Source organism: Coenobita brevimanus, chromosome 117, assembly GCF_032717465.1.
Source record: "Coenobita brevimanus isolate Jiangsu-jjx chromosome 117, ASM3271746v2, whole genome shotgun sequence".
Lineage (NCBI taxonomy): Eukaryota > Metazoa > Arthropoda > Malacostraca > Decapoda > Coenobitidae > Coenobita > Coenobita brevimanus.
Window position 1 is genome coordinate 6,107,592 of NC_137070.1, and position 25,173 is coordinate 6,132,764.

At 52.0% G+C, this 25,173-nt stretch overlaps 4 protein-coding genes across 4 annotated transcripts; 1 reads left to right on the plus strand and 3 right to left on the minus strand.

Moving 5' to 3' along the window:
* Window positions 1-4,086: 4,086 nt before the first annotated feature.
* LOC145419042 (histone H3-like) lies at window positions 4,087-4,497 on the minus strand. Its single transcript, XM_080287286.1, has one exon. It carries the CDS (start codon window positions 4,495-4,497, stop codon window positions 4,087-4,089), a length of 411 nt encoding a protein of 136 aa, XP_080143412.1.
* A 3,172-nt stretch (window positions 4,498-7,669) lies between these two features.
* On the minus strand, window positions 7,670-8,506 carry LOC145419181 (uncharacterized). Its single transcript, XM_080287419.1, has one exon. It carries the CDS (start codon window positions 8,504-8,506, stop codon window positions 7,670-7,672), a length of 837 nt encoding a protein of 278 aa, XP_080143545.1.
* Window positions 8,507-10,127: 1,621 nt separating this feature from the next.
* Window positions 10,128-10,870, plus strand: LOC145419182 (histone H4-like). The gene is made up of 2 exons (XM_080287420.1): window positions 10,128-10,239; window positions 10,542-10,870. The coding sequence occupies exons 1-2, from the start codon at window positions 10,128-10,130 to the stop codon at window positions 10,868-10,870; spliced, it is 441 nt and encodes a 146-aa protein (XP_080143546.1).
* A 1,841-nt stretch (window positions 10,871-12,711) lies between these two features.
* On the minus strand, window positions 12,712-13,083 carry LOC145418946 (histone H2A-like). Its single transcript, XM_080287201.1, has one exon. The coding sequence runs from the start codon at window positions 13,081-13,083 to the stop codon at window positions 12,712-12,714; it is 372 nt and encodes a 123-aa protein (XP_080143327.1).
* Window positions 13,084-25,173: the final 12,090 nt, after the last annotated feature.

Genomic DNA, 25,173 nt, shown 5'->3' on the forward strand with positions numbered 1-25,173 from the left:
AGAAACTTAAACATCAAAGGATACTAAACAAAGCTCTAAGGTTTGTATATAATGATCGTTACCCTTACGATCGCACTACCATCCAGCTACATAACAACTGCAAGCTAAATCCATTAAACCTAAGAGTACACAAAAGAGCAACTAAAATATGGACAACACTGGAAGAGGCCGGGAGTCAATCAATCAATCATTTCCTGTGGCACCCTTGGGGATGCATAGGGCCTCGATGAACTCACACCACCACATCCTATCTTGTGCTAACTCCTCAAGATCTCCCCAACACTCATCTCCAGCTTCCCGTCTCATTGTCCTCACCCACGTCTCTTTTGGCCTTCCTCTACCTCTCCTACCAAGTGCCACCCACCCTGGTGTACCTCGTACTATTCCCTGTCTCCTATACACATGTCCTAGCCACTTCCATCGTGAGAATCTAACATATTCATCGATCGGCTGCACTCCCGTTATTTCTCTAATTCTACTATTTGGTATCCTTTCCCACCACTTAACTCCTAATATTCTTCTAAGTGCTTTATTTTCAAACACCAAGAATTTATTTTCCATAGTCACTGTGCTGTACCAAGACTCGTGTCCATAAATTAAGATACTCCTAACCATTACCTTATAAAGTCTGATTTTTGTGTGCACAGAGAAATTGTTATTATTCCAAATATTTTTAAGCATTTCCATTGCCTGATTAGCCTTCTTTAACCTTTCCTCGAATTCAAAGTTCAAAGAACCATCCTTGGCTAAATAAGTACCTAAATATTTAAACCTATCAACTTGCTTTACAATCATACCTCCAATTACACATTCCTGCGCATTTTCCATATTCATATTGATTATTTCAGTTTTTCCACAATTAATAACCAAACCCACCTTGCGACCTTCACTCACCAAACAGTCCAACACTCTCTGCATCTCTTCTGGCCCATCACAAATCAAAACTATATCATCTGCATAATCTAAATCCAAAAGTTTCCTGTTCTCTCCCCAAAGTATACCTGCACCGGTTTCTGTTCCAACGCGTTTCATAATGTAATCAATGACCAATATAAATAGTAAAGGCGATAGAACACCACCTTGAATTACTCCGGACTTGACTTCAAACGAATCACTCAGACAACCATCAACCATCACTTTACAAAATGTGTCCTCATGCATGTTCATAATGACCCTCACAAACTCCTCTGGTATTCCATAATGTCTCATGATCTTCCCCATTGTCTCTCTCGAAACACTATCAAAAGCCTTTTCAAAATCAACAAAACAAAGACTTAACGGTACTCACATTCCATTAACTTGCTGCATCAAATGCCTAACTATAAAGATCTGATCATTGCAACCACGTCCCTTTCTAAAACCAGCCTGTTCATCCCTCAGAATACCCTCAACCACCGGCTCCAACCTATTTAACAACACTCTACTGAAAACTTTCAAAGCTATCGGTGACAAAGAGATTCCCCTCCAATTACCACATTCACTCAGGTCTCCCTTCTTCGGAACTTTAACAATTACACCATTCTTCCAAACTGATGGTAGTAACCCCGTCACCCATATCTTATTGAATAGCTTGGTCAAGATCATTATTAATCTATCCCCCTCCACTTTAAACATTTCCGGAAATAAACCATCCTCCCCTGGTGCCTTATTATTCTTTAGCTGTTTTACTGCTTTCTCCACTTCTGCAAGCCTTAACTCTCCTGTTTCTATATTTAAATCTTCCTGAGCAGACGGTATATCCTCTTCTGGTGGTATTGGTCTATTAAGAACTGTCTAAAAATGCTCTTTCCATCTATTTTTAATATCTCCATCTTTGGTCAATAAATATCCTGAGGCCGGGAGTATTGAACAATTTATCAACGGAGAATATAGGCGGACGCACCAGTGGTTCCCCAGCTCCCTGCATAATTTGCAAGAAGATCCAGACCCCTTATACACAGCCTGAAAAAGAAAGAAAGGTACATTAATGAACAGAAATATAAGCACCAAACCCTCCTACTCCACTAATCCCCACACCGTAAATCCCTAGCCCGTTTAATCCCCCACCACCCCGCTATAATCCCCGCCCGTTTAATCCCCCACCACCCCGCTATAATCCCCGCTACACCGCCTACACTACCGCATTCCTTTCCCGTCTTCACTACCGCATTCCTTTCCTCCTCTACCTTACCCTCCTTACCCTTGCCTCTCCCACCCTCCCCCCAAGAACCCGTTAGGCCACCACCCCCACCCTTTCCCTACCACCCTACTACCCCAGACCCCGAGGCTATAAACTTGTCAGCCTCAGCTCTCCCCTCCTGCAAAAAAAAAAAAAAAAAAAAAAAAAGATGAGGTGTAACCGAGACCAATAAGTGGAATCGGCCCTCCAAATATATCAAATATATAAAATAAAATAATAAATAAACAGATAAAAAAGATGTATGAATGTTTGTGTCAATATGAAAAAATAAAATAGAATAAAAAATAAATAAATTTGAACTCCACAAAATAATTATTCCCGACTCTTCCTGAGCGCCAGTTGTGAAATATCAGTTTGTTCCGTTTAGGAATTCCTATTATCGTAACTAACCAACTGCTTCCTACAATAATTTTGAAATATACAGATAACTGGTCATGGATTTATTGTTTTTTGTAACAATTTTACCTATTAGGTTTCACCTCGTACAGATATAAGGAAGAGTATGGACACTATCGCTGACCGAAAACTTCTGGATACTCCGCCGGCACTTCTTAGGCCGACTGTACCAACCCACACACTCAACAGGCGTACAGTAAATACATGCATGACATCGTATCATGCATATTCATGTCAGTCTATAATATGTAGGTACTGTACATACAACAACACATGTGCACAAATACATTTGTACTGTGTGCGCAGTGACCTACACTTGTACGTACGCACTAAGTCAGGCTCACATACACACAAGCCCTCATACGCCCGTACACACAGACATACATGCTCACAAAGACACACACACACACACGTACAGTATAAACATACATACATACATTCATACATACACACACGCTCAACTGCAGCTAAAAAATCGACGGGTTCAGGTTCACTTTTTTTTTTCTTTCTTTCTCAGTATATTAACTGAAGGATTTACCGTGCGTTCGTGGCCACTGTCAAACCTTCATAACGGGTACAGAGCATCTCCTAATATGCAGCGGGAATGCCTTTCTCCTTGTTCAAACCTGTGTACGTTTATGAGGGCGTGACTGATCGATCAGGAAGTAAACGAAACAGGCAAATAACGACAACAAAAACTGCGACGTGAACAACAGATCAACAAAATAAATAAACGAATAGGCAAGTTGCCCCTCCTCCCCCCACCCCCCACCCCCCAAAAAAAAGGAAATGAATGATTGAAAAAAGGATAAATGAATGAATGCATGTATGTAACTATATAAGGACAGTTCATTCGTCCGTGTGTGTGTGTGTGTGTGTGTGTGTGTGTGTGTGTGTGTGTGTGTGTGTGTGTGCTCATACGTCCGTACACACAGACATACATGCTCACAAAGACACACAAATACATAGGTACAGTATAAACATACATACACGCGCACAACTGCAGGCGAAAATCGATGGGTTCAGGTTCACTTTTTCTTTTTTTTTTTTCCAGCATAGTAACTGAAGAATTCACCGTGCGTTCATGCCGGATAGAGAGCATTTCCTAATATGCAGCGGGAATGCCTTTCTCGTTGTGCCAACCTGTGTACCTTTATGAGGGCGTGAGTGAAGCGATGAGTAAGTAAAAGAAACAGGCAAATAACGAAAACAAAAACTGCGACGTGAACAACACATCAATAAAAGAAATAAACGAATAGGCAAGTATTCCCCCCCTTCAAAAAAAAAAAAAAAAAAATGTGATTAAAAAATAAAATTGAATGAATGCATGTAGGTAAGTAATGGAGTTCATTTGTCTGTGTGTGTGTGTGTGTGCATGCTTCGCTGCGGAAACGCAAGAGCTGATATATGGAAACCTAAACTAAGGGTCTGTCATCATCTCTCTTTGAAAAAGGGTTTTGGCCCTGAAAAGGGCCGAGATTTCTTTCGATCGAGGTGAGGGGCCTCTCGCCTTAGGCGCGCTCGCCACGGATGCGGCGGGCCAGCTGGATGTCCTTAGGCATGATTGTTACACGCTTGGCGTGGATGGCACACAGGTTGGTGTCCTCAAAGAGACCGACCAAATAGGCCTCAGACGCCTCCTGCAGAGCCATGACGGCAGAGGACTGGAAGCGCAGGTCAGTCTTGAAGTCCTGGGCAATCTCACGGACGAGACGCTGGAATGGCAGCTTCCTTATAAGCAGCTCAGTGCTCTTCTGGTAGCGACGGATCTCACGCAGGGCCACACTGCCAGGCCTGTAACGATGGGGTTTCTTGACGCCGCCGGTGGCAGGGGCGGACTTGCGAGCGGCCTTGGTGGCCAGCTGCTTGCGAGGGGCCTTGCCTCCAGTGGACTTACGTGCAGTCTGCTTGGTACGAGCCATGGCGCGTGACTGAGGGAGCGAGAGTGTTGGTGCGCCACGTTCATCATTCATTCATTCAACGATTTCCCCTCCTATATAGAGGGGGCCGGGCCTTATTTTAGCCCAGTCGGTGTGCATCTGTGTTATTTGGCTGGGTTTGAGGACATGGGGTATGGGGCAGAGACCGCTGTGCGGTCCTGTAAGGCGTGTTTTTTTTTTTTTTTTTGTTCACTCGCGCATCCTATGTCTGCATGCAGAGATGGGGAAGCATCCCGGCATGCAGGCACAAACACACGAGTGGTTGAGAGAGTGGGAGGGTATTTACGGGATAGGTGATCAGTGACAGTTAGGTTGGCAGAGGGTGGTGGGTAACGGTACCTGACAGGATGGAGGGGGGCGTGGTGGCAATGACAGTCGTGGCCGCCTGTCTGAGGGATGTTAATAGGTGCGGCGTAATATTCCCGTGCGGAATGTCTGGGTTTGGCGGGTTGGCTGGTCTTTTTAGTTTATTGTTGGCTGGGCATTTTAGAATGTAATGGAGTAGCTGGAGGGTGGTGTTGGTGTTACATTGTTCACATGTGGAGGTTTCGACATTATTTTGGATTTGAGTTAGATTCTAATAACCTAGCCTGAGTCGTCTGAGTCTTCGGAGGGTTCTGCCGTTAATGTTGGTGACGGCAGGGATGGGCTTATATCGTGTCGCATTTGCGTACCATAATGCCGAGGGGGAGCCTTCATTGACTTGGTTCTCGTGTTCTTTCTTGTTTAATGTTGCTGCTCGCATTTTGACTTAGTTTTTAATTTGTCTGAGACTAGGGGGAATGTCTACTTGAATGTGCGGGTATTCGGTGGCTTCTTTGGCGAGTTTGTCGGCAGTTTCGTTCCCTGAGATGCCTACGTGGCTGGGTATCCAGTGTAGTGTGAGTGTTCCTCCTGCGTTTTTTATTTCATGTGCCGTGGCCAAGATGTCGGTGATGAGGCGGATGTTATCTGACGGGACTGGATTTTTGAGGGTTTGAATAGCAGTGACTGAGTCTGTGTGGATGATGATATTTGCTGTAGGGTTTATTTCGAGAGCATCGTCCATGGCAGTGAGGATGGCTACTAATGCTGTCTGCAGAGTGGAGGCTCCGTCAGACACTCGTAGCCCGTACGAGTGGACGTGGCTCGCTACTGCCGCCCCCACTCTTCCTTCATTTTCAGAGCCGTCGGTGTAGTAAGTGACGGAATTTGGGGTGGTGAGGAATTCTATCCGCCTGAGGCTTTCTTGTCGCAGTTATTGGGTAGGCGTTATTGCTTTAGGGGAGGATGTTGCTATGATAAGTTTGAATGGGGGGGGACTCCATGGTGGGGGAGGGTGGTACACGTCGCTCTATTTGTCTGGGGGGAGGTTTATAATAGGTGTTATATTAAATTCGTGAATGGCTTTGGCGACGCTATGTGACCAGCTGTTTGTTAGGATATCAGGATGTAGGTTGGCTGCCGCCGTTAGTCTTGGTAGTAGGGGGAGGGTAGAGTTTTTTCTTGCTAATTTAGGGGCTAGAATAGCGACTCTTGCCTTAATTCTTAGATTTAGGGACTCCAAATTACATTCAAGTCTGAGGTTACATAATCGGGTCCACATTGGAGAGCCCGTCATAATTCTTAGAGCTTCGTTCTGTATGACTTCCAGCTTGTTAACAAGATTAGGGTTGATTGTAGGGAGGATTGGGGCTGAGTAATCGATAATAGACCGTATGGCTTGAACGTAAAACATTTGGAGTACTTTATAGGAGGCCCCCTCGCCTTTTTTTGACAGTGACCAGAGGGCGTTGAGACGTAGCTTGGTGGTGTCTCTGAGGTGTTGTACATGTCTGTCAATGGAGAGATTTCTGCCAAAATGAATTCCCAGGTATCTGTGTGTATTTACGTATTCTATAGGAGAGTGTCCTAGGAGAAGCTGATTTGACGGGGTGGGGATTCTAATGGGGAGGGCTTTGGTTTTTCGGGGGTTGATTTTAAGTCCCAACTCCTTGCATTTTTTGAAAAGGACATCTAGTGCTTTTTGGGCCTTCTGTGTATAATTTCCTCCGTATGTGACGAGGGTAATGTCGTCCGCATAGCAGAGAAGGCGGGTTCCTAAGCCCAGGTCTAGATGAAGGAGACATTCCACTAGAGTATTAAAAAGGGTTGGGCTAATTATACTTCCTTGTGGCGTACCGTTGGTGTGTTGGAGTGCCTCAGAGAGGTGGCCTTGGAACCTAACTGCTGCCTTCCGACCTGAGAAAAAGTCCTCCAGCCAGCGCAGGAGACGACCTTTGACGCCCTTGCTAGCAAGGATGGCAAGGATGGCCTCAGGGCATGCCAGCTCGAAGGCTTTTTCCAGGTCTATGAATATTGCTAGTCCCCTACCTCCGCGGAGCTCTGATATGAATGAGGAGAGGCATTCTGCTGTGCCTTGGCCTTTTGTAAAAGCAAAAAGGTGTCTGTGGGGGGGAGGGGTGGCCCAGTCGAGGCGGGATTTGGTTAATCTCTCGGCGGTTTTTCCTATGCAGTTAAGCAGGGAGATAGGTCTATAAGTTCCTGGGTCTAGGGGTTTTGGGATAGGGTGGATTATGGCTGTTTTCCATAGAGATGGTAATTTTCCCAGCCGCCACGAGTGGTTGAATAGACCTAGGAGGGCTGTTCTGGCGGTGGGTCCAGTGTGGCTTAACACAGAGTACGTTATACCGTCAGGTCCAGGGGCTGCATCCGTACTAGTTTTGAGGGAGCGGTTGAGTTCATCGAGTGTAAAATATTGATCAGAGGGGGAGGGGGAGTTTTTGTTTGCTGTTATTTGTCGTGTTCTAATTGGGTGTAATTCGGTTTGTGTCTGCCTTGTTAATGTCGGGAGATGAATGGGGGACGTTCTGTCGGCGAAATTTGCAGCTAGTCTATCTGCTTCGCCCTGAGGATCGGGATGGGTTGGAGGGCGGGGAGGACGGGGGTTGGATACGGACTTGAGTTTTTTCCAGATATTACTCATAGTTGATTTGGCTTCTAGTTGTCGGCACCACTCTAGCCAGCTTTGTTCCTTGAGGGAGTTCTTTTCTTCGATGGTGTGTCTAATAACTGATTGTAAATAACTGCGGCTTTCTGGCGTCGGGTTTGTTCTATGTATTTTTTTGGCCTTGTTTAATCTCCTGTTTAATTCTTTTACCCTGCTACTGTAGTATCAGTGATCTTTGTGGTATCCTTTTGGGGCGGTGATGGTTGGGATGGCCTGTGTGGCGGCTGAAAGGAATGCCTCCATGATCAGGGTAGCATGCTCCTCTAGGTTGGTGGGAGGGTTGAAGGAGCATAATTCCTCTAATGTGGAGGTGAAGCGGGGCCAATTTGCTTTTTTAGTATTCCATCTGGGGGGGGGGTCGGGGGGTTTGGGGAGTTTAGCGAGATTAATGGTGCATACAATGGCGTGGTGATCCGAGATAAGTGTGGGGTGCAGCTCCCATTTTGTGAGGTGTGTGATGACTGTATTAATAAAAGTTAGGTCAAGTCTACCTCCTCTGATATGGGTGGGAAGTTGGGGGTTGTTTAAGAGTGCTATTTCTGGTGTGTTATCGATCGTGGTTATGATATGTCGCCCCGTTGGGTTGCAGGTGTTTGACCCTAAGCGGGGGTGGTGAGCGTTCAGGTCACCACCTAATATTATATGGTCTGTTGCTGCTGTTGCGAGTATTTCGTCTAGATTAATAGGTGTATTGGGTGAACGGTAAATGTTATAAATGCATAGTTGGGTTGTGGCAAGGGTGATGGTGCAGCCTTGAAGTTCTATATTGTCCCCGCAGTCTGGCAAGGGGTGTATGGTTTTGGATGGGATATGGTTTCTGATAAGGATGGTACAGCCGCGAGGACCTCTTCGGGAGTAGGGGAGGGTGTAGGAGGTGTAGCCTCTGAGTCTAAGGGATTTATTTGCTGGAATGAGGGTCTCCTGGAGGAGGAAGACATCGATGTTGTCTTGGTTGGCGGCTTCCTCTAGGAGTGATTGTTGGATGCCCCTTGGATGTTCCATTGTAATATTTTAATATGTGAGGGGTTCGGGGGGGGGGGTTGTGAGTGTGCGGGAGTGGGTGTTGTAGTGTTTATTGGCCTGTGTCTGTCCATGGTTGTGCTGGTGTGTCTGTGTCATATGGCGTGTGTTTAGGTGAGTCGTGTCGTGTAAGTGGAGAGCAGGAGTATGATTTATGGTTTTTGTTGTTGGCCTCCAGTTGTTTGTGTACGTGTGGGCGTGATTCACGGTTTTCTCTGGCGGGTGAATTTGCCGAGGAGGATCTGTGTGGTTTGTTGGAGTTGGTTGAACTGTTGCGTCTGTCTTTGGAGCGGCGATGTTTGTCTGTGTGTTTGTTGTGTTGTTGTAGAGTGGCGGTTTGTGGGTGTGTAAAAGGTGTGTTGTGTGCTGTGTCTGGTTTATCGTAGTTTGTGGTGTTGGGTACGTTTTCTTTGGTGGTGTGTGTGTGTGTGTGTGTGTGTGTGTGTGTGTGTGTGTGTAAATGGGGACTTTAGCGTTTGTGTCGGGAGGTATGGGGTGGTTGTGGAAGGCTGCTATGGAATGTTTGCATATCTCGTCGACCTCTGTTGTTGGTATTGTCACTCCTGTGAGGTTGGTGAGGAGTGAGGCTAGTCCTTGGGCTATGGTGTTTGTGAGTTTGAGGAGGTCCTCAGCACTGAGAGTGATTGAGTGCGGTGGCTGGGTGGTGGTTGGGGGGAGGGTTTGGGTTTGGGTGGTTGTGGTGGTTTGGGTGCTTGTGTGTTTGTGTTGGGGTAGGGGGGTGGGGTGAGTGGGTGCGGTGGGGGTGTGTTGGGGCGGGATCTGGGTGTAGTTGGGGGTGTTGGGGGGGCTCCTGTGTGGGGTGTGGAGTTGGGGGATGTTACTTGTTGTAAGCAAAGGGGGGATGGTGGTTCTGTTTTGTTGTTGTTGTTGCTGCTGTCCCCATTTGAAAGTGCCGGGTGGGGCGGGGGTGAAGACAGGCTTGCTTTGTGTTCCTGATTGGGTGTTCTGAATGCCCTTGTTGATGATTGTTTTGCGTACCGGGCATGCTTTGTTCCATGCGTGGTGATTGCCGTGGCAGTTCGGGCATTTCACGGAAACTGGTTGTTTTGCCTTAAACTTGTCAAGGCAGTTCTGGGTGGGGTGTCTGCCACTGCATAGCGCGCAGGTGGGTGGTCTATGGCACGTAGACTGGTGATGTCCGTACCGCTGACACGTGAAACATCGTAACGGTTCAGGGGTGTAGGGGCGGAGGTCGTAGTTGCCCCATTTATGGAGGTTAAGGGAGTCTGGGATGGGGCCTCTGAAGGTGATGAGGACCTGTCTTGTCGGCTCCCCTTTGACTTCACATCACTGCGCTTCTTCTACTTGATTATGGTTGAGAATGGCTTGCAGTGGAAAATTAAGGGGGTAGTGTTGGACCACTACTTTCTTGGTTGACAAATTGGGGTCGAGTTTCTGGAGGAGGAGTTTCTTGCCCTCAATTTCGTCTAGGTTTTCAAGAATGTCTAGAAAATTGCTGTCTAGTGGGACGATGATGGTGTTGAGAGCCTTTGTGGCAATCATTTTGAATTTGAGGGTTGGGTGGGCATTTTCTATTGCAGTGACAACATCGTAGGTGTTGGGAAAGGAGTTTTGTTTGGGAATGAGGAATGCGGGGAGTTTGGGTGTTGAGGGGGGGGGTTTAGGGGCTGGTTGGTGGGCGCACCGCGCCTGGCAGCGGCTTTTTATGTCGCCTACCTCCGGACTGGCGGCGTGTGAGTGGTTGGGGTGTGATGTACATGGCGGTGACTTACTGTTAATGCTTTTTCGATGCCATTCCTGGTTTGCTTGCAAAATTTGGCATGCCCTGTGGCATGACCTGGCTACGACGCCTCAATAGGACTGGCTTCCTGGGAGCTGGGGTGGGGCCTAGGCCTGAAATCAAGGTTAGATGGATAAGGTTCGTACTTGCACGACCGACACTGGGTATTATAAGGGTGGTCGGTGAGCGGGGTCGTCATCATTGTCGGTGCTGGGCGCGGAGCGGACACTCACTACTACTACTGGGTCTGAGCAGTAGCAGCTGTAGACACTATCACTGGTCGAGGCAAAGGCGGCAAGGGTCTGGGCAAGGGAGGCGCCAAGCGACACCGCAAAGTGCTTCGTGACAACATCCAGGGCATCACCAAGCCTGCCATCCGTCGTCTGGCTCGTCGTGGTGGCATGAAGCGTATCTCGGGCCTGATCTACGAGGAGACCCGCGGTGTTCTCAAGGTGTTCCTCGAGAACGTGATTCGCGATGCTGTCACCTACACTGAGCACGCCAAGCGCAAGACCGTGACCGCGATGGACGTGGTGTACGCCCTGAAGAGGCAAGGGCGCACCCTTTACGGCTTCGGCGGTTAAGAGGGTGGGTGCCTAACTGCATGGCACTATTCCACCTGGCCACGGCAAAGCACACAACAACAACAACCCCCGGACCTCTTTTAGAGGTCCACACCTAATTTCTGTGAAAGAGAATGAATGAAGGCATAGTAGTCTAAGTAAATGCAGACGTTGAGCAGGTTAGCTAGCACCAATTTTTTTTTTTTTTTTTTTTTAATGTAACAGATATGAAGACATGTAATGCAACCCAACCAACTCTTACCACACCTAACATAACCAAACCAAACCAACCATAACCTAACTGAACCATACCAAACCTCTCTCTCTCTCTCTTTGGCAGTTAAAAAAAAAAAGGGGGGGGATTAGGCAACTGTCAATTTTGCTACTGCATCTTCTAATTTTAATGGACGTCTGCATACATATACATTATCACTTATTTTGCTGGGCCATTGCTTTCTCTGTCCCTCTGATCTACTCCCTCCCCCCCATTTCAGGAAAGCTATCTCCATACCTATCAGGGCAATTTCCATCCTGTTGCGAGAGCATCTCCTCTGCTGTGCTCCGGGAGTCGCCTCCATAAATCGTGAAGGCAAATCCCACTATTCCAAGGTATTTCTGCCTTCATATGCACGAGCAGCAAACTTGAAGGATGCACCTAGAGAATAGAAGACACAGTCAGTCACGTCAGTGGGGCACCACACACACAGTGTATGATATGAATGCCTAAGTGTTAGACAGACAGAATGTCTGCATATGAACAAGTTATCCCTTGAATTTGTCGCTGTCACGGCCGTTTTCTCTAAGTGCCAAAACCCACCAATCACCCATCGTACAAGCATTGCATCAACCGCCGTACAACCGCTGAGGCCTGAAATCAAATTTAAATGGATCCGATTGGTACTTGCACGACCGCTAGTGCATTATATAGAAGAGGTGGTTGACAAGGTGGCTGACACTCGCCTCCCAACAGTTTCACTAAGCAGGCCTTCACCGGAGCTCGCAGTTCGATGGGTGGTGGTGATGGTGGTGGTGGTGGTGTTGCTGCTGCTGCTGCTGATGATGATGATGATGATTATTAATCTTGATGATAAATGAATGAATGGATGGATGAATAGATATATGGTGGTGGTCGTGGTGGTGGTTTTTGATTGTGTAGTAACTAGGTGTTGCAATACTACTCATAATGACGAGAAATGAATGAAGAGTATTTTCTTCATTATTGCTCTTTTTGGGGGGTGTTAAATCCACCATGGTCGTCACCACACGGCTAATATATATATATATATATATATATATATATATATATATATATATATATATATATATATATATATATATATATATATATATATATATATATATATATATATATATATATATATACTGTTGTTGTATACATCACCATATCCTCTGCCACTGTGACGATTTTGTCCATTGCTTCGATGGTGGGAGAATAGCCATCATCATCACCTATGTTTTCATTCATCCACCAGGCAGTTAGGAGGCATAATTATACAAGACAGTATTATGTAGGTGCATTTGGGAACGGGACAAGACGGTATGCAGTAGTGGGAATAATATTATTATTATTATTAATCCACCTTCACTGATGTCAGTAGCTTCTTACGACATGCAACCGAACGTAAATATAGCCACAGACACATGCCAGCATTCAACACATACCACATTCTACGCACATACACACAGACACATACATACATTCAGTATACCAACACATTCATCCATACACAAAGATGATGATGATGTTGGGCAATGCCAAAGTCTATTCTCTCTCAAGAAACGAATGTGGCTCCTAAAGGAGCCGATGGAGGTGAAGAAGAAGAAGAATTTCTTGGAAGTGTTTACTTCTTCTCCGTCTTCTTGGGGAGCAGCACAGCCTGGATGTTAGGCAGGACACCTCCCTGGGCGATGGTGACGCCAGAGAGGAGCTTGTTGAGCTCCTCGTCATTACGGATAGCCAACTGCAGGTGACGGGGAATGATACGAGTCTTCTTGTTGTCATGGGCTGCGTTGCCAGCCAGCTCAAGCACTTCAGCTGCTAGGTACTCCATGACTGCAGCCAAGTAGACGGGGGCACCAGCACCCACACGCTCGGCGTAATTGCCTTTACGAAGGAGACGGTGGATCCTGCCGACGGGGAACTGGAGCCCAGCCCTGCTAGATCGGGGCTTGGACTTTCCCTTCACCTTGCCTCCCTTGCCACGTCCGGACATGCTGCTGCTGTTGCTGGAGTAGTAGGACCTTCAGGAGAAGACTAATGCGTCACCCGCCGTGTGTGTTGTTGTTGTTGGGATATTCTCCCCACAGCATGGTGGGGAACGGGCAAACAAAAGAGCCCGTCAGGGAGAAATGCGGAAAAGGCTCCAAAAAAGGAGCATAGCAGGGACGAAGACTAGCAGACAGGGCAAGGGCGGCAGAGGAAGGGAACGAGGCGATGGTGGAGACAACCCGATGATGGAGGAGGCAACGGGGAGTGAGCGACAGACATCACGGCGCCGATGGAGAGGGCGCCGGCGTGCTCAGGTAAAACCCCAAAAGACTCGGTGGTGGTTCGCGGCCGGCTGCTCCGATGTTAACAGAGGGCAGAGAGGGACGAGAGCTTGGTAGACAAACCGGTGCCGATGGTAAGGGCGCCGAAGCTCAGGTCGAAGTCCCGAACTCTGCCCTCAACCCCCATCTGACTCGCTCCAGCTCTCCACAGCAGCAGGTGGAAGCGTAAAGGGAAGGCCCAGTCCAGGTGGACACGAAGGGCACAACCACGGTCAAGGTAGTGGCGGAGGAATGGCGGTCGGCCATGGGAATGGCGGACGGGCTACATCTCCTGGTGGGCTGACCAGGGCACTCCCGAAGGTGGAAAGGACAGGCCTGACCCTCAGCTGAAATGGCTGCTGTGGAGAGCTGGTCCCGCCGGGAACAGCGGTTGAGGTGTTGCCTCGGCGAGAGGTGGACCGTCACCCGCCTTGTTTGTTTGATATTTGTCCCAGTTTCCTGGGACACGGGCAAACAGAGAGCCCGTCAGAGGTGCGCACTACTTGCGCGAACTTGCTTTAGCGAGGTGGAGGATAATCCCTTACCGTAGTAAGTAATATATCTAATGGAGCACGGGCAACAATGGCTGCAGCGTCCATAAAGATGTCACCAGATCGGGCAAGGGGCGAGTCGAGCTCAGACCTGAGCATGGTGGTGGCTGGGCAGTCCAGAAGATAATGAAGAAGGGGCTCCTCACAGCTGGCTAAGCAATGGGCACACGGGTCTGGCTCCATACCCACAATTTGCTTGTAGCAGAGAAACCCAAGACGCAATCTTCGAAGTCGGACTACAATAAAATTAGGTAGTCCCTGGGGGGGGTAACAGGAGGGACTAGGATGTGGCAGTAGCATACCATTTTGCTGAGCAAGAGCCCTCCGTGACCCAGAGCTGATGGTCCTCTAGGGATAGTCTTCCTATGGTGGCAGTGAGAGTGCGGATGAGGTGCGAGGGACTAGGGCGTAGTGGGAATGTGATGTCTGGGAGATCGCAAGCTGAGCGCGCAGCGTCATCAGCACGCTCGTTGCCACTGATTCCCACATGTCCTGGGAGCCAGTGAAGGTTAATCGTTGGACCCCTATGGACAAGAAGTGATGCAAATGTATGAATCGCTGTTAGGAGAAAGACGTTGTCATGCAGCGAGAAGGATCGTAATCTCTGAGTGGAGGAAAGAGAGTCTGTGTGGATTATGACTCGATTGCGATGATGGTGGTGAGCATGGCCCAATGCACCCAGGATGGCCGCAAGTTCCGCCTGGAAAGCGGATACACCTGAAGAGAGTCGCCAAGCTTCCACTATTTGCCCAGAGACGAAGGCCGCTCCAGCTGCGCCATTAGGGGAAACAGAGCCATCAGTGTAGTAGATGGCTGAGTCTGGTGAGGCCAGAGCTGCCACCCTACTGAGACCCTCCTGGCGAAGGAGTGCTGGAATTGAGGAGCGGGGTTTAGCCTCCGATGGATCAATAATATTAAAAAGAGGAGGATCCATCCATGGCAGTGGATCAACGTATCCAGGAAAGGGAGAGTCGGGATCTTGACAGAGGCTCGCGGCAGCTCCCAATCCATGGATGACAGCGGCTGTGGTGCGGGCCCAGTCACGCTGAGGGGCCGGCTCGGGTGGGCGGCAGAGAAGGCGTTTTAGGAGGGCAGAGACAGGCAGGTGAGGTAGGCACTGGATCAGCTTCAGAGTGATAATTGCCGCTCGTAAGACAATGCGATGGGCCAGAGATGGCACCCCACCCTCCATACGCAGATTGACAAGCCGGGTCCAGCGTGGAGCACCCAGCATAATGCGGAGGGCATCATTCTGGATGACCTCCACAGATCTAGCGACTGGCGGAGCGAGTCCCGTCAAGCAGATGGCGCTGTAATCTACTAAGGATCGGACTGCATGTATATAAAAAGTCCGTAGGACGGAATATGATGCCCCCAAACTCCGCTTGGATAGATAGCGAAGAGCAGCCATGCGGGTGGATGCACGCTCCCTCAGGTACCGAACGTGGCACGAAAAGTTAAGACCCGCGTCAAGCCAGACCCCCAAGTACCGATGTGCAGTGACAATGGAGAGCTGATGGCCACCGAGTAGCAGTGGAAAGTCTGGGGGGCGGAGTCCAAATGGCAGGCACTTGGTCTTCTGGAAGTTAATTTTGAGGCCTAACTCGGCACACTTGGCATGGAGCCGAGAAAGGGCCAAGTCAGCCTGTCGAAAACAATCCCTTCTTGTAAAAACGAGGGCAAGATCGTCCGCATAACAGAGGAGGGTGACGCCAGGCCCATAGTCGATAGTTAAGAGCCCCTCCATAAGGATATTAAAAAGGAGGGGGCTTAATACGCTCCCCTGGGGCATGCCATTTGAATGTTTGTAAAAGTGTGAGAGGTGCCCCTGAAATCTGACCCCTGCAGAGCGATCCGCAAAGAAGTCCCTGATCCAGGATAAAAGCCTGCCTCCCACACCCCTGTCTGCAAGGGCAGCCAAAATAACTGTAGGGCTGGCTAGTTCAAAAGCCTTCTCAAGGTCGAGGAAGACGGCCATCCCCCTTCCCCCTCTCAGTTCCCCAAGGAAAGACGCGAGGCAGTGAGTGGCACTCCTACCATGGTGGTAAGCAAAGATCCTTGGGTGCAGTGGTCCCAGCCGCCAAGCGAGACGAGCCCGCACAACCCTCTCAGCCGTTTTAGCGATACAGCTAAGGAGGGAGATGGGGCGCATGGCGGTAGGATCGTGAGGCTTAGGGATCGGGTGAATAACAGCCGCCTTCCACGACCTTGGCAGACGCCCCTCAGACCACGAGAGGTTGATTAGACCAAGTAGGCGCTCGCTGCCACAATCTCCAGCGTGTGACAGGATTGAATATGTAATCCCGTCCAGTCCAGGCGCAGAGTCCCCCCTGTGGTGCAGTGCTTTTAGAACCTCCCCGCTGGTGATGGGACAATCAGCTGGGTCTGGCCTTTCTCAGGCAGCCTGAACTGCCGTGGCACGAGCGTGCATAGCTGAGCCTGCAGAATCTGGACGGATTGTGGGAGATTGCTAGAAGCAGAGCGATCCGCGAAGTGCTGAGCGAGGCGGCTGGCCTCTGAGGCAGGATCAGGATGCGAGGGCGGACGAGGAGGACGTGGATCGGAGATGGACCTGATTCTCCTTCACATCTCCCTGAGTGTGGAGTGAGCATCTAGGGTACGACACCATCCAATCCACGCCTCCTCCTTGAGGCGGCGTTTCTCTGTGGTGACATTTCGCGTTGACAGCCACCAGGTACCGACGGTGTGGAGATGTGCGACGCCGTCGGTACTGCCTGCGTGCCGCATTGAGCCGCCGGTTCAATTCCTTGACCCTGTCGCAGTAAATCCAGCCGTCCCGATAGCACCTCGCGGATCGACGCTGTAGAGGGATAGCAAGAGAGGCAGCCTGTGAGAAGATACGCGCCACCTGATCTGCTCGTCTCTCGAGGTCTGAGGCAGGAGGAGATGCAGCAAAGGCTGCAGCTAAGGCTTGGGCAAACGCCACCCAGTCGGCCCTACGGAGGTCCCACCGTGGTGGAGGGGGTGGCGTCGGTGGGAGTGGAGCAGCTGGCAGAGTGACCTCTAGGGCAAAATGATCACTAGCAAGGTGAGGGTGCAGTGACCATGTTGCCGAGCCCACAAGGGGGGAGGACACAAACGCCAAGTCCAGACGCCCCCCGTCAATGTGTGTGGCTTCAGTGGTGTCGTTCAATAGGGAAACATCACCCATCTCCTCCAGTATTAAAGAGATGTGTCGTCCTGCATCATTGGGCCGAAGAGGCAAAGAGAGCAGGGTGTGGTGGGCATTGAAGTCGCCCCCAATGTACACGGCCCCCCTGGCAGATTGGGAGAAAAGTTCTCCCAACTCCAGAGTGCTCCTCTGGCTCCGGTATACGTTGTATACCGTCAGGGACGACGTTGCCAGATGGAGAACCACACCCTGAACCTCCACATCAGGTCCACAGAAAGGAGGGGGCTCACAATCCGTGCACGCGATGTGGTCCTGGACCAGAACGGCACATCCCTGTGTAACGCCACGAATATACGGGAGGAGATGGGTGGTGTATCCCGAGAGATGGAAAGTGGAATTGCTTGGGAGCAGGGTCTCCTGAAGGAGAATTACATGAGGGCGGTCCTTTGCTGCTGCTTCCTGCAAAAGTGGGAGCTTGCTCTGTGCTCCCACACAATTCCACTGGAGGAGCCTGAGAGCGGGGTCTACTGGCCCTCCGGCGACAGTTGCGGACGGTCGTTCTCCTACAGCAGTGGTGAGGCCCTGTCCATCACTTTGGACCCAGATGATGTTAGGGTTTGCCTCAAACGATGACGATGACGAGGCAGCTGTGGGGTAGAAGACAGAGCATTGGGAGGTCGTGGCTTGACCCTCTTTGACAGGCGAGCTGACCTGTGCAGTGTGGGATGGGGTCGCCCTGTCGAGCGAGGTGGGCGGCGAGGGGACACAGGAGCACCTAGGCTCGCCATTTTCCTCTCGATCACCTGGTCTACAAGGCGATTGGCAGCTTTGGCAAGGGGCTCTGTTGGGAGCGGGATGTCGAGGGTTAAGGCTACTGTTTTTGCTAGGGTCATCGCCAGCTCTGTGGCAAAGGTCCTGAGCTCCTCCGTTGTAAACGAGATCACCGGAGGAGCAGGAGCGGGGGGTTGGCTGGGCACTGAGCTGGATGGTTGTAGCAGAACAGATGTTGGCGAGTGGTGGACTTCCGCCGCGGTCTCGCCCACGACGAGGGCGGAAGGCAAGGGTGGAAACTCCTGCTCGCTGAGAGCAGGTGGGCTTGAAGCAAGAGGGCGGCGCCGTTGTCCCCAGACGAAGGTGCCTGGGGGAGCTGGAGTGGCACTGGCGGTCTGCTGCTCTTGCACTCACGCAACCTGCCTCTCTCGGCCCTGGTTCACCTTCTTGACCCTCGCAGGGCAACTGGGGTGCTAGGCATGGTGTCGCCCTGAGCAATTGGGACATTTTGCTGTTGTCGTCTCTCCCGCTTTGAGCCGCTGCAGGCACTGCTCCGTGTCGTGCGCTCCACTGCATATCCCGCAGATGATGGGGCGGTTGCAGGTGGCGCGATGGTGGCCGAAACGATGACACCTGTAGCAGCGCAGCGGCTCAGGTGTGAAGGGGCGGAGATAAAACACCCCCCAATTGCCCAGGTCGACAGATTTCACTAGAGGTCCCCGCAGCGTCACATGGACCTGCAGCGTCTCCTCCCGCGTACGCTGATTTTGGCAGCGTACTGCCTCTTCGATGAGGTCGTGTTGGAGTAGGATATCCACTGGCATACGCTGAGGATATCCCATCACCACCGCCTTTGTTGTATGGCCGCCTTGGGGCAGCTCGACGATCTTGACGATCGGGGTCTCCTCCTCTGCCACTGCTTTCAGGCGAAGGTACGATCCCTCTTCGGTGGGGATCAGCATGCAGCTTTCGTCGCGACCAAAGCGATTCATGGCCGCGAGGCCGGGTAGGTGTCGCTCCAGAGCCACTACCGCGTCGTACCTGGTGCTGAATCCTTCCTGAAGAGGGACACGAAAGGCCAGGAAAGCAGAGTTTGGAGGCTGAGGAGCCGTGACTGTGACCGAGGGGCATGCAGCGGGGGGAGGCCGCCAAGGCCCTGGAGGCTTCGATGCTGGTGGCAGTGCGTTTCCCTGCGGAGCTCGCCGTGTTTTGCGCTTCACAGGGCTGAAGCCTTCATCATCAGGAGAGGCAGCAGGTACTGCAGAAGGGGCTGCAGCTAGTGTATGCTCCACTTGGGGTGGCTCATTATGGCCTGTGTCAGTGTTAAGACCCAAAGGAGCAGAAGGTAGCGTGGCAAGGTCAGGTGTCAGGCAGCAAGGGGCCTTGGGAGGAGGGGCAGCTTTACGGGTTGCGCCAGTGGCTGATACAATGTCAGGAGAAGCATCCAAAACTCCCTCCATCGCCTCATGTACACGTGCAACCTTGGCCGCACGTGTGGAAGTGGAAGGGGGAGATAAGGCCTCATTCTTAGGACTGGGAGTGAGCCTTGCAGGCCTGGAAAGGGAGGCGACAGGGGCGTCGCCAGACGTCGACGAGCGAGAGCTGGCATCAGATAGATGCCGCTCCCGCTTCACACCTGGCACAGTTGCAGGGCCAGAAGGCCGCTGCTTACAAGACTTACGAGAGGAGTGTGGGCCAATAGTCCCGCCAGACGTCGATGAGCGAGAGCTGGCATCCGACAGACGCCGCTCTCGCTTCGCACCTGACACGGTAGCAGGGCGGACAAGCTTGGAAGGCAAGGGGAGGGCTTGCCCTGTGGGCCTAGGGACCTGGGTCCCCTTCATTGTCTCCGACAGACGCAAACACAAACACCGACAGACACCACTCACACACATATACCACACACCCACCAAAACAGACACACAAAAGAAAAACACAGCAAAAAAAAGGCCCTACAGTAGAAGGGACCTAAACTCCCCGCCCTCTAAAGGGCGATGAAGGAGACCCACTACTGCCCCGTGAGGGACTTAATCTAACCCTAACAGAAAAGCCGCCCCCAACGCTTCCTATAACCAGGCCCTAAAGGCCCCCCCCTCATGGAAGTGCCCTAACGGCACCCCTTCAGGGTTCGGCGTCGTACCACGTTGGGGGACACTAGCGGCTGGCCGTGAAAAAAAAAAAAAAAAAAAACACCCACACACACAAGCTTGCCCACACACACAAGCAAGCAGGGCCTATCTGTCAGAGACAGAGTCTCGCCCAAAACGGGAGAAACAACCGAAAATTGTTCTCAGTAAATTGGACTAAGTCCAACGAAGCCAAAAGGTTCGAAAAACTCCCGAAAATCTGTCTCAGGCAATGATACAGAGTCGATAGCTCAGGAGAGACTAGCCAGAGGTCTTCTCACCACAAGAGCTAGACAGGGAGTGGTCACCCACCTGTTGTTAGTTTGTTTGATATTTGTCCCAGTTTCCTAGGACACGGGCAAACAGAGAGCCCGTCAGAGGTGCGCACTTCTTGCGCGAACTGGCTTTAGCGAGGTGGAGGATAATCCTTTACCGTAGCAATTAATATATTTAAAGGAGCACGGGCAACAACGGCTGCAGCGTCCATAAAGACGTCACCAGATCGGGCAAGGGCCAAGTCTACCTCAGACCTGAGCATGGTGGTGGCTGGGCAGTCCAGAAGATAATGAAGAAGGGGCTCCTCACAGCTGGCCAAGCAATGGGCACACGGGTCTGGCTCCATACCCACAATTTGCTTGTAGCAGAGAAACCCAAGACGCAATCTTCGAAGCTGGACTACAATATAATTAGGTAGACCTGGGGGGGGCAGCAGGAGGGAATAGGATGTGGCAGTAGCATACCATTTTGCAGAGCAAGAGCCCTCCGTGACCCAGAGCTGATGGTCCTCTAGGGATAGTCTTCCTATGGTGGCAGTGAGAGTGTGGATGAGGTGCGAGGGACTAGGGCGTAGTGGGAATGTGATGTCTGGAAGATCACAAGCTGAGCGCGCAGCGTGATCAGCACGCTCGTTGCCACTGATTCCCACATGTCCCGGGAGCCAGTGCAAGTTAATCGTTGTGCCCCTATGGACAAGAAGGGATGCGAATGTATGGATCGCAGTTAGGAGAAAGACGTTGTCATGCAGCGAGAAAGATCGTAATCTCTGAATCGAGGAAAGAGAGTCTGTGTGGATTATGACTCGGTTGCGACGATGGTGGTGAGCATGGCGCAATGCACCCAGGATGGCCGCAAGTTCCGCCTGGAAAGCGGATACACCTGAGGAGAGTCGCCAAGCTTCCACTATTTGCCCAGAGACAAAGGCTGCTCCAGCTGCGCCATTAGGGGAAACAGAGCCATCAGTGTAATAGATGGCTGAGTCTGGTAAGGCCAGAGCTGCCACCCTACAGAGACCCTCCTGGTGAAGGAGTGCTGGAATTGAGGAGCGAGGTTTAGCCTCCGATGGACAAATTATATTAAAAAGAGAAGGATTCCATGGCGGTGGATCAACATATCCGGAAAAGGGAGAGTCGGGGTCTTGACAGAGGCTCGCAGCAGCTCCCAGTCCATGGATGACAGCGGCTGTGGTGCGGGCCCAGTCACGCTGAGGGGCCGGCTCGGGTGGGCGGCCGAGAAGGCGTTTTAGGAGGGCAGTGACAGGCAGGTGAGGCAGGCACTGGATCATCTTCAGTGTGACGATTGCCGCTCGTAACATAATGCGATGGGCCAGAGACGGTACCCCGCCCTCCATACGCAGATTAACAATCCGGGTCCAGTGTGGAGCACCCAGCATAATGCAGAGTGCATCGTTCTGGATGACCTCCAGAGATCGAGACACTGGTGGAGTGAGGCCAGTCAGACAGATGGCACTGTAGTCCACCAGAGATCGGATGACGTGAATATAAAAAGTCCGGAGGACAGAAAATGATGCCCCCAAACTCCGCCTGGAGAGGTATCTGAGAGCAGCCATTCGGGTGGAAGCATGTTCCCTCAGATACCGTACATGGCAAGCAAAGGTGAGACCCTCATCTAGCCAGACCCCCAGATACTAGTGGACGGTGACCACTGAGAGCTGATGACCTCCAAGCAGCAGTGGAAAGTCGGGGGTGGCGGAGGCCAAAAGGCAGACACTTCGTCTTGGCAAAGTTGATCTTAAGGCCTAGCTCGGTGCACTTGGCGTGCAACCGAGAAAGGGCCAAGTCCGCCTGTGCGAAGCAGTCTCTCCGTGTAAAGACGAGGGCCAGATCGTCAGCATAGCAAAGAAGAGTTATGCCAGGCCCATATTCCACAAAAAGGAGCTCCTCTACCAGGACATTAAATAAGATAGGGCTCAAAACGCTTCCCTGGGGAGTGCCATTAGGATGCGGATGAAAAGAGGAGAGGTGCCCCTGAAAGCGGACCCCCGCAGTACGGTCACTAAAAAAGTCCCGGACCCAGGATATGAGCCTTCCCCCTACTCCCCTGGCCGCAAGAGCTGCCAAGATAACAGTGGGGTTCGCCAGTTTGAAGGCCTTCTCGAGGTCGAGGAAGATGGCCATCCCCCGTCCGCCCCTCAGCTCCCCAAGGAATGATGCAAGGCAGTGGGTGGCACTCCTGCCTGGATGATAGGCATAAATCCTTGGGTGCAGCGGTCCCAGCCGCCAAGCAAGACGAGCCCGCACAACCCTCTCAGCTGTCTTAGCAATGCAACTGAGCAGGGAGATGGGGCGCATGGCAGTGGGATCGCGAGGTTTCGGAATCGGGTGGATGACCGCAATCATCCACAACCTCGGTAGACGCCCCTCAGACCACGAGAGGTTGAGCAAATCAAGCAGACGCTCTCTACCGCAATCTCCAGCATGAGTTAAAATGGAGTACGTGACCCCGTCGAGCCCCGGTGCAGTATCCTCCCGGCGCCTCAGCGCTTTCTGAAGCTCTCCACTGGTGATGGGACAGTCAGCGGGGTCAGGTGTATTACACGCTGTCTGAATGGCCGCAATGCGAGAGGCGGACAGCTGCATTTGTAAGGCTCGGACAGACTGCAGGAGATTGGAAGAGGCTGAGCGGTCAGCGAAATGCTGGGCAAGACGGCCGGCCTCAGCAGCTGGGTCAGGGTGGGAGGGCGGACGAGGAGGATGTGGATCGGAGATGGACCTGATTCTCCCCCACATCTCACGGAGTGTGGAGTGAGAATCTAGGGTGCGACACCATCCGATCCACGCCTCCTCTTTAAGGCGACGCTTTTCAGCGACCACATGCCGAGTCACAGCAACCAGGTACCGGCGGTGCGGAGATGTTCGGCGCCGCCAGTACTGCCTGCGTGCTGCATTCAGCCTCTGGTTCAATTCCCTGATCCTGTCACAGTAAAACCAGCCGTCCCGGTAGCATCTTGCCGAGTGCCGCTGCACTGGAATGGCAAGAAAGGCAGCGTGCGAAAAGATATTTGCTGCTTGATCTGCCCGGCTCTCGAGGTCTGAGGCGGGAGATGTTGCAAAGGCCGCCATGAGAGCACGGTCAAAGGCCGCCCAATCCGCCTTGCGTAAATCCCACCGTGGTGTGGGAGGCGGGGGAGGGGGGAGGGGGGCGAGAGGCAAGCCAACAAGAGTAGCGAAGTGGTCACTCGCAAGGTGTGGGTGGAGTGACCATGACGCCAGGCCTGACAGTGGGGTTGAGACAAAGGAGAGGTCGAGGCGACCTCCTCCAATATGGGTGGGCTCTGTCATGTTGTTTAAGAGGGAGACACCACCCATCTCCTCCAGAAGTAAAGAAATGTGCCGTCCTGCTTCATTGGACTGAAGAGGCGATGATAGAAGGGCGTGGTGGGCATTGAAGTCGCCCCCAATGTACACGGCCCCCCTGGCAGCTTGGGAGAAAAGTTCCCCCAACTCCAGGGTGCTCCTCTGGCTTCGGTATACATTATATACTGTCAGGGGCGACGTCGCCAGATGAAGAACCACGCCCTGAACCTCCACATCAGGTCCACAGAAAGGAGGGGGCTCACAATCCGTGCACGCGATGTGGTCTCGGACCAGAACGGCACATCCCCGTGTAACGCCACGAATATACAGGAGGAGATGGGTGGTGTATCCCGAGAGATGGAAAGTGGAATTGCCAGGGAGCAGGGTCTCCTGCAGGAGAATGACATGAGGGCGGTCCTTTGCGGCCGCTTCCTGCAAAAGGGGGAGCTTGCTCCGTGCTCCCAAGCAATTCCACTGGAGGAGCCTGAGAGAGCGGTCTACTGGCTATCCGGCGACAGTTGCGGACGGTCGTTCTCCTGCAGCAGTGGTGAGGCCCTGTCCATCACTTTGGACCCAGATGGTGTTAGGGTTTGCCCCAAATGATGGCGATGATGAGGCAGCTGTGTGGCAGAAGGCAGAGCATTGGGAGGTCGTGGCTTGACTCTCTTGGACGGGCAAGCTGACCTGTGCGATGTGGGACGGGGTCGCCCTGCCGAACGAGCTGGGCGGCGAGGAGACAGAGGAGCACCTAGGCTCGCCATCTTCCTCTCGATCGCCTGGTCCACAAGGCGATTGGCAGCTTCGGCAAGGGGCTCTGCTGGGAAAGGGATGTCGAGGGTTAAGGCAACTGTCTTGGCTAGGGTCATCGCTAGCTCTGTGGCAAAGGTCCTGAGCTCCTCCGTTGTGAAGATCACCGGAGGAGCAGGAGCGGGGTGTGGACTGTGTGTGGAGCCAGGCACTTGTGGCGGAATTGTCAGTGGCTGGCTGGTCTCTACAGTTGGAAGTGGTAGCGAGACAGGCGACTGGTGGCGGTGGACCTCTGCTGTGGTCTGGACCACAGTGAGAGCTGAGGGCAATGGAGGGAACTCTTGGTCGCTGAGAGGTGGTGGGCACTGAATGAGAGGGCGGCGTTGTTGACCCCAGATGAAAGTGCCAGGGGGAGCTGGAGTGGCGCTGGTGGCCTGGTGCTCCTGCACAAAAGCAAGCTGCCTCTCCCGACCCTGGTTCACTCTTTGAACCCTCGCGGGGCAACTGGGGTGCCAGGCGTGGTGTCGTCCTGAGCAGTTGGAACACTTGGCCGCAATTGGTTGGTTTGCCTTGAACCGCTGGAGGCACTCGTCCGTGTCGTGGGCGGCACTGCACATGCCGCAGATGACGGGGCGGTTGCAGTTGGCACGGTGGTGCCCGTAGCGCTGGCAGTGGTAGCAACGGAGTGGCTCCGGGGTGAAGGGGCGAAGGTGATACGTTCCCCAGGTCGATTGCAGGGATCAGCGGACCCCGCAGGGTGACAATGACCTGTCGAGTCTCCTCCCTGGTCCGCGTTTTCTGGCATCGGGTTGCCTCCTCGACCTGAGGGTGGTGAGGTAGTATCTCCATGGGC